Source organism: Taudactylus pleione, unplaced genomic scaffold (assembly GCF_031769625.1).
Source record: "Taudactylus pleione unplaced genomic scaffold, aTauple2 ptg000019l, whole genome shotgun sequence".
Lineage (NCBI taxonomy): Eukaryota > Metazoa > Chordata > Amphibia > Anura > Myobatrachidae > Taudactylus > Taudactylus pleione.
Window position 1 is genome coordinate 41,419,532 of NW_028284421.1, and position 15,652 is coordinate 41,435,183.

Below are 15,652 nucleotides of genomic sequence, written 5' to 3' on the forward strand. Positions count from 1 at the left end.
AGAACCAGCATATGTGAAATAGCTCTTAGGATACCGACCGACAGGTGTCGGTATCCTAACCCTGTCGGGATGCTGACTGCCGGGATTCCGAGCATCGGCATCTTTTACCCAACCCTTTAAATATATATAAGATGGCATATATAATACATCATATTATATATCTAATATCCATAGCTCACTAATGGTGATGGATGCATTATATTTATAAATTATAAAGGATTGATATATTTACAGCTTTCAGCAGCTGCAGCACAACTCACAAGTCGCGGGTAATCCATACCCGCGCTCCCCCCCCCCCCCCCATCCCTCTTGGAGCCCCTGATCGTATTGACCGATCTGCAGTACATGTTGCTCTATCTGTCAATGTGATGAATGACCCCATGCATTTGGATGCGGCTGCTGAATGACATATCGCACAATATGTCATCCGTCGCATCGTGGATCGTCTGGTGTGTACACACCTTAACAGTGAATATTTTACAGATGGTCTTGGTATCACAAGTGAAATATTTGGCTCCACCTGTGAGTCTCTTAAAGTGTCATCCAGTAATAAAAACATACGTGCACCCACTAGGAGATCTGTTAAACATGCACTGTTAATCTGGCCATGCACCTAAAGTTTATCTTTCCAACCATCCAGCTGGTTAGAACAAAGATCTAGTAATGTTTCAGTTGTATTTTGTATTTAATTGTATTTTGTTTGGGAACAAAATACAATCGACCATTCACTACCACTTATAAATGGACGAAAACGGTTGTTCAGACTAATTAAAACAACATAACCTACATGTCTGAACAACCATTTTTGTGTGTTTTCCGGCATTTGGGAGTAAATGAGTGGATTGTCATTAACAAACATACATTCACACACCACAGTAGCGTACGCAGGGGGGGTTTCTCAGTACCCAGAAACCCCCCCCCCTCCCTCCCTGATGGACCAAATTTATTTTTTTTAGAGACGGAGACAGCACTGTCTCAGTCTCTGCACTGCCCGCGGGCGTGACGTAGCTGCCGCGGACCCACAGAAAGAGAGCTCTCTGCCAAGAAAGATACAGGTGCAGCAGGCGCCGGGCAGGTAGCGCTGTTGTGTGCCACTGTCAGTCCCTGCTGTGCTGTGATTGGCTGGCTGTGAGGGGGCGTGTTGGTGTGGCGGCAGTAGAGGGTGGAGCATCCGCATGTCTCCTGGTCACTGCTTCTGCTGCTTCCCATCATGCTGTGCGGATGCTCCCGGGCCGTGAAGGGCCATCGCTGTGGTCGTACTGGTGTAGCGTGCAGGTGCTCCGGCGGGCCTGGCTCAGCTCCAAGTCCTATGTCTTCAGCCGGGAGGGAGCTACGACGCATGCCGAGCAGCAGTAGCTCCGCTCACATGGGCTCCGGCGCTGACCCTCCTCCTTCTCCCTCCTCAGCCCTCGGTAAGTATACTGATGTTTATGTATGTATGTTGTGTATAAGTATGCGTGTGTGTGTGTGTGTATGTATGTATGTATATATGCATGAATATATGCTGTGTGTAAGTATGTATATATCTTGTGTGTAAGTATTGTGTGTGTATGTAGTGTGTAAGTATGCTTGTGTATGTAAGTATACAAGTATGCTTATGTCTGTGTGTATGCTGTGCATGAGTATGCTTATAAGGTGTGTGTATGCTGTTTGTGCGTGTGTGTGTAATCTATATATATATATATCTATATATATATATATATATATATATATGTGCAGCCCATATGGTCCATCGTATCGTGTGCAGATTGTACCGTGTATTTTGTGCATGCGATGCATTGTGCGTCCATTCATGTCATTTAAATGACTTTTTCCTCATGAATGTGAGACACACGACCGGTCATATGATCGTGCCACCGGGACTGCCAGGGAGCTCCGGGGAGTTGTGAGGTGAATCTTATCTAATGCTGGTCGTGCAGGTGTATGGCCAGCATTAGAAAAGCCGGAAATCATTTTACATGTATCGAAAAAGCCGGAAATCCATAGTAAATGTATTGAAAAAGCCGAAAATCGTATTATGTTATGTTTTCGCATGTGCAATCTTTTTGCACCCTTCGCTCGAATGTGTCACTTTTCGCCGCTATCACATATGCGGGGTTTCAGGCAATCCTATTACAAAAGTTGCGATGCAGCATTTCCCTTAAAAAACAAATTGTCAAAAAGTGTACTTGAAAATTGGGAAGTGTGCCTGTACTCCCCCAAAAAGGTAAACTAACATTGGGTAATAGTGTAGTTTTAAAATTGTGTCAAATGGCTGTTATTTATTCATTTTTCTTTAACAATGGAAAAATGATGGGAAAAAAAGATTTTTGGGCAAAATAAATGCTGTAGTTAAATTAGGGGTACATAAAACTGGGTGCTAGTATATTTTTTGTCATTTTAAGGTACAAAAAGTTAAAATCAAACCTGTTGCAGCCATCTACAATCCCAAAAACACTATTCCTATCCATACAGCCCCCAAAATACCTACCACACTACTTAAAACCCATTTTCTAACACTTTTTACATTTTGACCCCCAAAATGTCATGTCATTATTATGGGGAATTAAGGTAATTCAAAAAATATTTTTGCTTAATTAGTCATTAGGGGGGGGGGGGGCTCCAAAGGGTTCTGAACCAAGCCCCACCATTTTTAGCCTAAAATAGGGGTTTTGTAAATTTTTTTCACCTGCTCTGAGATGGTGAAAACTATTTTCCGCTTTTAGCTGCGCAAAATTTGCATGTGCGAAAAGCCGCTGCTAATAGGATAGCACAATACACATTTTTGGTGAAAAGTTTGCACAAGTGCAAACTTTTCGCCAAACCACAGCTTTTAACAGCTAATTGGATATGGCCCTTAATATGATTTCCAGCTTTTTCAATATATTTAATATGATTTCCGTCTTTTTCAATATATTTAATATGGTTTCGTCTTTTTCAATGCATTTACTATGTTTCCGGCTTTTACCCACACCTAATTGTTTTTCAGAAAATGTTGTGTTAATTGCATAACAGAAGAACTAACAAAACGAACTACAGATAAACACAATTAAAACCTAAAAAGGTAAATCTATTCGGCCAGCAAAAAATTCTAAAGGGGGAAACGCTGTAACTTAACATTGCAAGATTTCCCTGTAAACAGGCTTTTGCAAAACAGGACAACAAAAAACAAAAGTGGAAACACTGAGTGTGAGTGATGACGGTAAGCGCCTGATTGGCTGGTGGGGGAGGAGAGCAGCGGGGTCAGGTATGAGGTGCCCAAAGGTGGCATGTGTACCTGGAGTGGTGAGACTTGGGTCCCGCTGGGCCACTACAACAAGCCCAGGTATTTAGAACCCGCTCCCCTGCCTATTAATTGATATTAAGGACTGCGGTCTGTAGCGCTAATTGGCCTTCTGCAGGAGAATTCTGTGAAATCTCATGCATTAGGCTGTACATAATTTTATGGGGAAAAAAATCCTTAATAAATAGACCCCCATAACTTTAATAATATATAGCAGTTCAACGGTGGTATCTGCAGACTTGGGTATGTATAGCCTTTAATGAAAATAAAATTACCCCCTCCCCAGTTTCTTTTTGTAATTATTAATTTGACATCTTAATATCTCATATCTTTTCTGTATCTGTGTTCTTACTATTGCATTCAGAATACCCAAGGCATTGCCTTAGGAATTGTGTCTTTAGCTTTAAAATCTATTGTCGACTCCCTTATGTTAAGCATTCATGTATTTAAATTAGAATTGACATTTTCCACCCTAATATTTCCTTTTGGGATTAGGTTGGTTGGATTGACTGTGTTGTTTTATAAGAATGAAGGCAGTCTTCGAGGGAGCAGGTGATGGTATGACTGTACAGATAAAGGATGTTTCAGTGGCTCAAGTAAATCTCTATATATTCACAAGCACGGAGACCTGGCACTCTGTACTGCATGGCAGACTTTGAATGGGAATTGCAGACAATGTTATCACCCTGACACACTCTATAAAGGACAATAACTTGAATGAGTCAAGATTGTTGTGAGACTGAGCTGGGAGTGAGAACCCCACGCGACTTGTGTACAAGCAGTATGCACCATGTAGCAGGGAAGCGCCTTTTGGTGTTTGGGGAGTTCGGGATTGCTCTACGTACAGCAATAATGCTGCCCCTTATCAATTGCCTGCAATGTAAATTAACTATTGTGTGCCTGTACATTGCTTTTTGGTAACACTTAGCAAATTGTATAACTCCTTTTGTATATTTTAGCATTAGTTAAGATGATTAACATTTGGACTACTTTGACAAGTAAAATTAATGACTTAAGTCCTTTTTAAAGAGAATTAAAAACATATATATATTTTTTATTTGTTATAAGATGGACACATCTTGTAGTGTCCTATTGTCTAAGGAAAGTGGTTCCATGTTAGCAGTGCACTGAGCCAGTACTTCTACCCTTTCATTTGTACCAATTGAATATATTCGTAAAAAAAATGAATTACTGTGGGCAGTCTTTTATTTAATGTCACAACAATACTGTATCAGGATTTTTATTAAAACAGACCTACCCTATACAGATAATTTACGATTTCCATTGATTTACTATGTGCATTGTATTTTCTGTGGATTAAATCAGGAAGTTGAATTAAGCATAAATATGCAGGCACAAATGGCAGCTTTGGAGACCGAATCTGACTTGGTAGCAAAGCAAAGTAGAGCAAGTAACTCTGCACCTTGGTAAAACCATGTTTCTCCAGTGGCGTCACTAGGGGTCGGTGTCACCCGACCCCTAGTGCATGTGGCCAATGAAAGGGTTGTGGCCTCATCGCACGCCCCTGGGTTCATCACTCTGGGGGCGTGCCGAACACTCCCAGAAATGCCGGGCTTCCCCCATAGACTTTCCCTGCACTGCCAGCTCCTCCTCAGTGACTGGGAGCCTGGCGCTGCACAATAACATTTTGGTGTCACCACCTTGGAGGGTGACACCCGGTGCTGTCCGCACCTCTCTAGTGACACCACTGTGTTGCCCCACTGGTAGGGCAGATGTAAAATGTGCACAGATTTAGATGCAAGAGGGATGTGTTCAAACTGAAATATAAATTTCAGAGTAAATATAAAGTTGGCCAGTATTTGTGGGCTACATGTAACAGCAGCCAGTATTTACCCTGCATGCAAAATAATAAATGTATTTGCACCCCTTGCAATGCAACATGGTTTGTTCAACATACAAAGTTCCTTTTGTGTTGCTCTGCTCCCATCTCAGGATCAGCCCCTTAGATTGCATTAAAAAAATCTTCGTTTCAGATAGTAATGCCGAGCTCCAGGGTAAAATATAAATAGAGCTGCACCTATATCACTGCAACTCAGGTCCATTAGCACAGGTTGTCTTGACACCTTCACTTAATACCTTATGTGACGGGTCAGGGGCGTATCTATAATGGGTGCAGGGTGTGCGGGGAACATGGGCCCCTGGGTCCAGGGGGGCCCCGCACCGCACACCCTGTACCCATAATATTACTTACCTCTCCGGAGTCCCACGGCGTGGTGGTCTGGCGCTGTAAAACAACAGGAAAATGGCCGCGGTGGCCATTTTCCCGTCGTTTGCGAAGGCAAATGACGGTGACCTCTGCATTCATTATAGACTCTGGGCACACTCTAGTGCCCACAGAGTCTATAACTCTGGCGCTGGCCGCGCACAGCTCAGTGCGCTGCCGGGCGGAGAGGAGGAGGCCTTTGCCGGAGACTACACACGGGCCCCCTCCTCTCTAGAAACGCCCCTGTGACAGGTGCAAGACGTTAATTCATTATCTTTCTAGGGATGGGCTGATTTTACTTATTGAGGTTGTTTCCAGGTAGGTTCAGAAGTCTGTCAGTAGTACACTCATCAGCAGTGTGATAGTTGTTGTGTCTGTCTTGTCTGCTGTCTCCTGTCATCCTGGTTGTCTTTCCCTATTTTTCTTGCCATGCATTTTGATTTGATTTTTGTTTTTATGTTGGTTATTCTTGCCTGCTGTGTCCTCAGTCCATTTATGCCTTGTTTGTATGCCCCCTTCCATAACCTTTTACCTGTTTGTTTACAACTGTCCTGACCTCAGATTTGTGATCTTAATATTCTATTGCCATCTTTCTGATTTGTCCATGACTTTTATTTAAATTTTGTATTGCTTTTCTTTTTTACACCCGAGTCAGCTTGGTGTATTTAGCGGTCATTTACTTACAGTTGCCATACACTGGGGTATATTTACTACAGTATGGGTTTAAAGAAGTAAAAATGTTGCCCATACCAACCAATCAGATTCCAGATATATTCTTCTAGAAGGTGCTAGATAAATGTTAAATACAGTTTTATTAGTTGCTATGGGCAACATCTCCATTTCTATAAACCCGCACTTTAGTAAATATACCCCACTGTCTTATAAGTCACCATTGGACGGCAGACAAATGAACACATTCAGATAATTGGCCCGTCTAACAGAAGTATATCCAAGTACAATATATTGCATCTCTCAGTCATGCCGATAATTGGTGATTGGTTTCGGCTATATACACTATGCAATATCTACAGGTGGCTCTCAACCTGTTACATGTATTTGATGTACTGGTTTCACTTATGAAACCATGCATTTCTACTGTACATACAAAATCGGTCAGATGCAAGGTATGTATTACAATATCATTCTTGTTCTATTGCATTTAAAGTATGGGCTAACTTTAAGGTCGCTTAGTACCTTCACACAATGGTGTATCTAGATTTTATGCTGAAATAAAGTCTCAATAAAACTGGTGACATCACTGAAGGATAAGGAACTATGTGTCACCTCGTTATTATTTTTATCTTTTATTTATAAGGTGCTTCAAGAGACGTGTGAGGTGAAGGCAAGATGATCATCTAAGATTGTTTAAGTCAAGTCAGGAGATAAGAGAAGGGATAAGGATTTTGTAATGTCCTAAGTGGAAATAGGACATATTCTTGCACTATTCGAACAATCAAGTGCAGTAATTGATTGGATGTGGGTGAAGAGGAGATCAAAGTTAAGGGTGACTTGAATGCAGTGGGCTTAGGAAATTGGGGAAAATGTGGGTCTTGCTTGAGGAACACTAGAAGGGGTTTATATAAAACACAATGTAGTCACCAGAGCGCACAAAAAACAAGGACATAGAGTTAGAATAGTAAATGCTGCCACTATATACTCATATACAATGTGACAAAAACTTCAACAAAAAGTGTGTAATAAGAGTCTCTGTGGACTATCTCCGTAGTCACAATAGGAGGGTTGCTTCGTTATGTTCAGAAAACTTTTTTCATGAAGGTCTCCTTAATCCCATGTCACTCACGTGCACATAAAAGAAAGGAAAAAGAAAGGGACCTTCCTGGTGTATTACCATTTATTAACGTAAAACATGTAAATGCAAGACATATAAAATCCACCGTATTTTGATAAAAATCAAGGCGTACCGGAAAGTGGGGGTGTAGACAAAGTACACCAAAAGCGCTATAGGGGTCCTTCCTGAGAAACAGGAACAGAGAGTCCCAAAACGATCTGCAGTGTCTTTGAAAAGAGCTTCACTTCCTGGATCAGACCTTGAACTGGAACACCAACGCGTTTCAACTGTAATTTCAGTCTTTTTCACAGACACCTTGAAAAAGACTGAAATTACAGTTGAAACGCGTTGGTGTTCCAGTTCAAGGTCTGATCCAGGAAGTGAAGCTCTTTTCAAAGACACTGCAGATCGTTTTGGGACTCTCTGTTCCTGTTTCTCAGGAAGGACCCCTATAGCGCTTTTGGTGTACTTTGTCTACACCCCCACTTTCCGGTACGCCTTGATTTTTATCAAAATACGGTGGATTTTATATGTCTTGCATTTACATGTTTTACGTTAATAAATGGTAATACACCAGGAAGGTCCCTTTCTTTTTCCTTTCTTTTATGTGCACGTGAGTGACATGGGATTAAGGAGACCTTCATGAAAAAAGTTTTCTGAACATAACGAAGCAACCCTCCTATTGTGACTACGGAGATAGTCCACAGAGACTCTTATTACACACTTTTTGTTGAAGTTTTTGTCACATTGTATATGAGTATATAGTGGCAGCATTTACTATTCTAACTCTATGTCCTTGTTTTTTGTGCGCTCTGGTGACTACATTGTGTTTTATATATCTCTTTTGGGGTAATATTAGGGATTACCTTTTGCCATCAGTAGCTGCCTACTGTGAAGCGCAGATCCATATATTTTTATTGTTTATACTAGAAGGGGTTACTTACACTAAAATGGGAAGATTATGAACTACAGTTGTGACATATTGAGCTTTAAGCACCATTGGAACATTTAAGTGGAGATACCTGAGCCAGTTGCAATGAAAAAGTGGTCAGGGGAAAAGAGGTACTGTACATCTGAGTGTTAGCTGCATAGAGGTGATAGTGTAGGACAAAGTGTATATTACATCACAGAGAGAAGAGGTTATAAAGAGAAAAAGCCGAGGGCCAAGAACAGTGACTTGTGATAGACCCAACAAGAAATAGAGGGTCTATGTTTACACACTGCCGTGTTTAGGCATAAGGTGAGTGTAGTACTAAAAGAAACTGCAGCACAAGGGCAAGACATGGTTAAAAAGGAGAGGAATGCATCAAGGAATTTTTGTGCAGACTGATATTGTTATACAGGCAAGGTAAGGTAGAAGGTAAAAAGAATATGTCCAGAAAGATTGATGCCAAAATGGGAGAATGAAGGAAGTATACAGTACATAAAGCATTTTGAGGCCAAAAGGTTTGTTAGTGGTGGTGTTGAAATCCCCTAGGACAGTGTTTCCCAAACTCCGCAATTACAGTCCAGGTTTTAGCGATATCCATGCTTGAGTCCAGATGGTTTAATCTAGTTGACGGAGTTACTAATAGTCACTCAAGCATGAATATCCTTAAAACCTGGGCTATGATGGCAGAGTTTGGGACCCTCTGCCCTAGGATAAGAGCGGGTAAATTGGTGGAAAATTATGTCAATAGTAAATTGTTAAAACATATTCATGAATATTGATTAAATGAAGTGTGTATAGAGTCTACTTTAACTTTTTAGCACTTTCCCAAATGTAGCAGGAATTTCACTTTGTGTTTTGGCTGAAAGATACAGCACTTGATTCCTTGGTTTAATTTTCACAAAAATGATCCATGCTTGGTCAGAGTAATAGCATTATACACCGAGTTATACAGGGATGGGATGTTGTAGGGAAAGGGTGATGATCAAATTCACTGGCTAGTTTATTTTCTTTCCCTTCTTTTGAACACTTTGCATACCTTCACTCACAATGAAACTAATCAAAGGGCAACATTTCAAACAGAAGCACGATGCTAGACAGAAAACAATACGGGCTGGATTGTTACATTTTAATTTGCTAATGTGCATTAACATTTAAAAACAGAGGCTTGTCTGATGAGCGATGTGATAAAGTATTAATTTTAGAGATTTAGGGGCATATGTATCAAAGCTTGATGTGAGATAAAATTGGTTGGTGATATATATTTCACAATCCGCTCCAAACTAACATTTTGCTTGCTGTGTTTAAGAAATGAAAGTTAGAAGGTGATTGGTTGGTGATGTATATCTCACAATTTTATCTCACATCAAGCTTTGATACATATGCCCCTTATTGTCTCAGAAATGGCTCCATAGAAAAATGAAACTCCAGAAGACACAAGTGGGAAGAGATTGTATCCTGCATTTACATTGGGCATTACATTGGACAATTGTTTTACAGGTTGAATCTCCCATATCCAAAATGCTTGGAGTATTCTGAGTATCAGAATATTCCATATTTTGGAATATTTGCATATCATAATGAAATATCTTGGGAATGAGAACTAAATCTAAAAACAGAATGCATTTGTTTTATTTACACCTTATACACACAGCCTGCAGGTAACTTTATACAATATTTTAAATAATTTTGTGCCTAAAACAAAGATTGTGTACATTGAGGTTTCTTTATCTCAGTCATACTAAAAATATTCCGTATTTTGGAATATTCTGATATGGGAAACTCAACCTATATAAGCTTTTCTAACAAGTGAAACAGTGGGTTTCTTCCTCAATCATCCCCCAGCACTGAGGGGATGCCATAGAGTGCCCCAAAGCTTGGAGCTTAAGGCAGATGGAAAACATTTCATTGATCTGCTTACCTTGAAAGAATACAGTTGTATATGGGATGATAAATACATGCAATTTGTTCCTAGTTGTTTATTAATACTATTTGTTCTTGCCCAGGTATCAAGTATTTACTGTACGTTAGATATTAATTTGTTATTTTTTTATTTTTAGGATACCCAAAAAGCAAAACAGTTTCTTCCCTTCCTGCAAAGGGCTGGGCGCTCCGAAGCAATTGTAGAGTATGTATTCAGTGGGTCCAGACTCAAGCTTTATATGCCAAAGGAAACCTGCCTTATAACCTTTCTCCTGGCCGGTAAGTGAGAGCTGCGAGATGCAATCACTGGCGGTCACATGCATCAAATTGGCTTAAATACTGCATCTATCTGTTAATCTAAACATATCTAGAAACTTAAAGCATACATTTCATCAGTTTTAATTACTGTACATAATTAGATCTATGTTTTTAAGTTCATTCAGTTAGCAAAAATATGAAATGCCACTAGTGTGGCTAATGGGAGAAATCTTGGTCTTGTAAAATTCTGCACGAATAGAACCCGATAAACTTGGTTTTTATGGAAGCTCAAATTTTTAGTTCACATCTTTAGTGCTGCCTATAGATTGTGTCTCCTGTTTTTTCCTTTATTTTTGTTAAATAACCATTAAGGCACACATGCCTGTGTAAATGTGCGGCCACTGACGATAAATACTGCACGTTTAGAAAAAACTTTGAATATTTTTTAGTGACAATGTTAGAGAAACAATTCATGATTACACCTGCACTTTATTTGCAGCATAGCATTAGATATTTTCTGCACCTTTGTACTTTTAGCATTGGCACAGCAGGTCCATTCATGTGGCACCAGATAGGGTGAAAAATCTCAACGGGATCGGTATGAAATCCCACCAGACCTATGTCTGGCGGTTCAAAGACCGGCAGCAGTGAAGATCCCGACAGGGAATTAACCCTCCTTTAGGGGTGCCTAACCCTGCTAACCTCCCCTCCAGTGCCTAAACCTAACCCCTCCCCGTTCCAACAGCCTAAACCTAACCCTCCTGGGGGGGGTGCCTGGCCCTAACCTCCCCCCGGGGGGTGCCTAACCCTAACCCCCACTTCCCCTAGCCTAATTCTAACTCTCCCGGGGGGGGGTGCCTAACCCTAATTCCCCACTTCTCCCCCGCGCGGCTGTCCTTGCCCGGCTTACCGGTATGCCGGCCATCGGGCTCCTGCCATAGGGATAATGATAAGCGGCGGGATTTCGACTATTATCATTAGTCCCCTGTCGGGATTACAGAGTCGAGAAGCTGGCGGTCGGCATTTCGATTAGGGCAGGCTTATCACAGTCAGCAGTCACAGTTTGTGTCTTCTGTTTGGTGATCCTGCTCATACTGTACATGTTCTCTGCAGCCATTTTAAAGTGGCAAATTTGGACAGTCTTCAGTTTGCAAATAATGGTGTGTAACTAAAGCCCCCATACAACAGCAATTAATTGGGGTAAGTCTGTGTTTGATGATTGTGTAAAAAAATCTGCAATGTATGGGGTTTACAGATCAGATTCCTACCAAAAAGTTATTGGAATTGGTGAATCAGGTTGTCCAGCATGTTAGATTATATAGACCAATCTGGGCTATAGATTGCTAGTGTATTGTAACAATCAGCCAATTTGCAGACTGTCACTAGTAAAATGATGTTTCAAGATTGGCAGATCTGTCTTTCCTGAATTATCTGCAAAGCACTAAAATATATCTGTAATTTATGGGCGCAGATTGTAGGACTGGGGAATCTTTAAATTGGGTTGGGTAAGTACCCTAACCCTACCATTCCTGCTGCCTAGACCTAGATTCCCACCCCCGCAGACTAATATCCCCCCCCCATGCGGCCTAACCATAACTCTCCCCCTAGTGACTAAACCCCTATTCTCTACATAAATTTGTGTCCATAATCTGTTCAAGGCAATGTTATTTTTTTTGGGTTCAATGGCTGAAACAAACTCTTGGCATTAAACTGTAGAACTGAAGGATTAATTTTCCCAAGGCTGATAGTGACACATGGTCACAGAGTAGAATCCTGTGAAAATATAAAAGATGGAATATATATTCCACAGTGTTAAATAAGAAAATCCGAAATCTCTGCGTTGTTCCTCAAAATCAAGTTTATTGCTATATTTTCATCCCGATTTACACTAGGCATTCCTATTTATTGGTTTAGGAATCCACTGATAATTTGTGCGTGGTTCATATAATCTGATTGTGCTCTTCTTTTTAGCTGTATGAGCTGTCAGTATGCCTCTTTATCTGCTGTCTGTGCTCTTTATGTCAACAGCTGGAGAGATATAGTAATTTAGTCATTCTGTGTATCCTGCACATTCATGTACTAAGGTGCAGAGCTAAATGTCATTAAGATGGCCACCACTGACGTTACCTGCTGTGCTGTAATCTTTGTTGAAAGCCAAGCTGTGCCAAGGCAGATATTTTATCACAGTGTAACATGACAATATTTGGAATTTTTACACAGTAACAGAATGATTGAATTGCTCACTGTGAAATATTTTGTTTTCACATTTTTTATAACAATGCAGGTATATGTTTTGTGCTCTATGAGAATCTTAATGTTCCCTAACCGTGCTTGGCTGTGCACTGCCAGAGGGTTATAAAAAGGTCTGGCTACTGTTGATTGTGTTGTCACCCTAATTTTTGGGACATTGAAAGCCAACATCTTTGAGAGGACATTAGGAAGAATGACACTGCATTTAAATTAATGTTCAATGATATTGATAGAAAGATACAAAATTATTTAAGTGTAGTCTTTTTAATGTCTTGTAGGGTAGTTTTAGTTACATTCTTCAATGCTCTGAAGGTGGGCAAAAAAAATCAAACTGTATTTACTTAGAGGTCGTTACAAATATGCACGCGGTATCTGCATATAATATGCTTCCTGTACCACCGGCGGTGGCTGACACTTTAATGTGAGTGTTACCATGTCAGCTGGGATCTCTAGGATTGAAAGTCACTGTGTGCCACCTAGCCACCACAGACAGACTTATGCAGATCCTATGCGTGTGAGATGTGCCATTGGTTATAGAAACTAACTTGCCTCTAAGAAAGCTAGGGCAGCTCTAATTGCGAAGTAGTATTGTTGGCTACCCAATTAGCTATTATATCCCCAATTCTGCCAATTTCATTTACAATACTGAAATTGGCTTCACTTCTCCATTGCCAAGGCAGAACTAGCGTTTCAATTTTTTCTTTCTATAACATAAATATACCATTATAAGGATTATATGAAGATTGGGGGGTGCTTTTTGTGGCAAATAACTTTTACATTTGTAGGAATGCCAGCTTTCACCATACAATACCGCCCACAGATACTGCCCAGTTGCTTGTTCGACCTCTCTGAAGTTACTGTCCTATCATGTGACAAATGCTGTTCTGCATCATTTTCCCCATAGGGCAGTCGTATGTAAATCTTTACATGTATGTTATCTATCAAGTTATTACCAACTGTGTTTGCTGGTGAATGTATCACATATAGTATATACGCATCAGCCTGTAAACCCAAAGAAAATCAGAACTATTTTTTTTATGTAGATTAGATAAAGTACTGTTTTGTTTTTTTCCACGTTGAACGTTTCAATTCTTATGAGCATGTCCTTTCAAAAAATGTGTATTTATACTATCAGTATAAGGGGATACATTGTAATTGTGGCTTTACTTTAGTGTAAACATTTTACGCTTTAGCACTGATGTGTATGGGAGGCTGTTGCGAGTATACTTGTTGCGGTAGCTGCATATATATGGTACCAACATACTCATTGTGGTTCCCAGTTTAAAACATATACTAGTTATTATGTAATGTAGTGCACATATCACATAAATAGGGGAAACAACATGATATTTCAATAATTTGACATGCTGCCTTAGCACCATAATTGCCTACTCTCCAGGAATGTCAGGGGAATCGAGAATTCCCTGTAAGAGTAGGCTACTCTCCCGGGTCCCGTCCCCTGTTCTTGTGAAGTCGACGAGAGTTCATGAGTGTAGAAAATATACATCTTCACATCCCACCATGAGGTGGGCAAATTGGAGCTTTGCACCAGGGAGCTGAATTGCGTGAACTACTTTGCCAGGCCGCCTGCAACTCTAGGACCTGCCTTCCCAGAGCGGTGGTCCAAACAATAGTCAAGTATGCTTAACTCAAGGTTAAAACTTTAGATGCGATTCTAGTAGAAAGATGAATTTATACTGGAAAATGTGTTTACAATTGGTTTGTTCAGAGGAATGTTTTCGCTTAACTCCTCTTCATCTACATAGCAAAACCTTGCAGTTATAAGCAGTTTAGAATCTTCAAAACTGTTTTAAAATCTGCAGCTGACTCAAACTGACTTGTTAATGCACTCCTGCGACTTTCACTAAGCGTGCTGTGTGGTTTTCTTTTTTATTCATTTTTTTACATTTTGTTGTAATTCTTTTGTTCAAAGCATTCAAGGAGCCCATTTATCAATTTGTGCGAAAAAATACGGTTAATTATCATTCCTTCTTGCCGTGATTCACAAGGAGAAGATAAACTTTTCGGAGCAGTTTATGATACAGAGCTGTCCTTCTACATCTAGCCTCAATACGTCACTCTCTGCAACTTGCCTGGTGTGAGTGAGCCTCCAGGTCCCATGCTACTCTGCTAGTGTCAGGCGCCTTTTTTTTTTTGCAGAAAATGGGTCTAAGTCGCAATGCGATGTGACTAGGACGCAACAGGAGACTGTGCAGAGTAATTTTACACTTGTATATCTGTGTGCAACTGATTCTATAACTGGAATTTGCCATGGAAAAAAGCTGCGGCCACTGCATCATAGCACTTTGCATGCTGATTGAGAGACTTAGGGACCTTATTCATCATGACATTATCACTAGTGATATTTATGTTTTAAACGCACTGCAAGTTTAAAAGATGTTTTGGAGGCATTCATCATGCCTCCCTGACAAAAGTATCACTTCCGAAAAGCTGCTCGTTTTGCGGAGTCCACTTTCGGAAAAGTGATACTTTTCCCCGTGCAGCTGAGGTGTCCACAAGGATTTCCTCACTGCTGCATGGCTCTTCCCCCTTCTCTATTCCCCCGCTGACTCACTTCCTCCCCTCCGCAGCGCCTCCGGTGTCCGAACTGGTACCCCTCCCACACACCCTCCCGCGGGTGCCCGATGCACCCCGTGGGTGTATGACCCCCTCCCCCCACAAGTGCCAGCTGCCCACCCATCCCAGTGGGTGTTCGATAACCCTCTCCTCCCTGCGGGTGTCTCGGTGCGCCCCCCAATGCGGGTGTCCGATGCCCCCCTCCCCTGCTGCATACCCTTTTACCTTTTCCGTCACATCGGTGTCTTCGGCCAGTGAGTATGATCACATGTTTGCTGTGCCCCGGAGTGAGAGCTCCAGGGCTCGGCAGTGCAGACACAGCAGGGAGGGATCTTAATAGATCCTTCTGCTGTGGCTGCCTTGTAATTCTTCACAGGCTGCCATGTAAACAGCAGCCTGTGAAGGTTATCAAGTTCAGAAAAAAAAATGCTTCTTCGGAAC

The 15,652-nt window shown here is 41.0% G+C and overlaps 1 protein-coding gene across 2 annotated transcripts in view; it reads left to right on the forward strand.

The window, feature by feature from the left end:
* The window catches only part of SND1 (staphylococcal nuclease and tudor domain containing 1), an 876,127-nt gene that overhangs the window by 418,992 nt on the left and 441,483 nt on the right, over positions 1 to 15,652 (forward strand). For both annotated transcript variants that reach the window (XM_088447470.1, XM_088447461.1), the window contains exon 15: positions 10,264 to 10,405. In XM_088447470.1, coding sequence (XP_088303596.1) covers positions 10,264 to 10,405 — 142 coding nt within the window. The remainder of the gene's footprint in view (positions 1 to 10,263; positions 10,406 to 15,652) is intronic.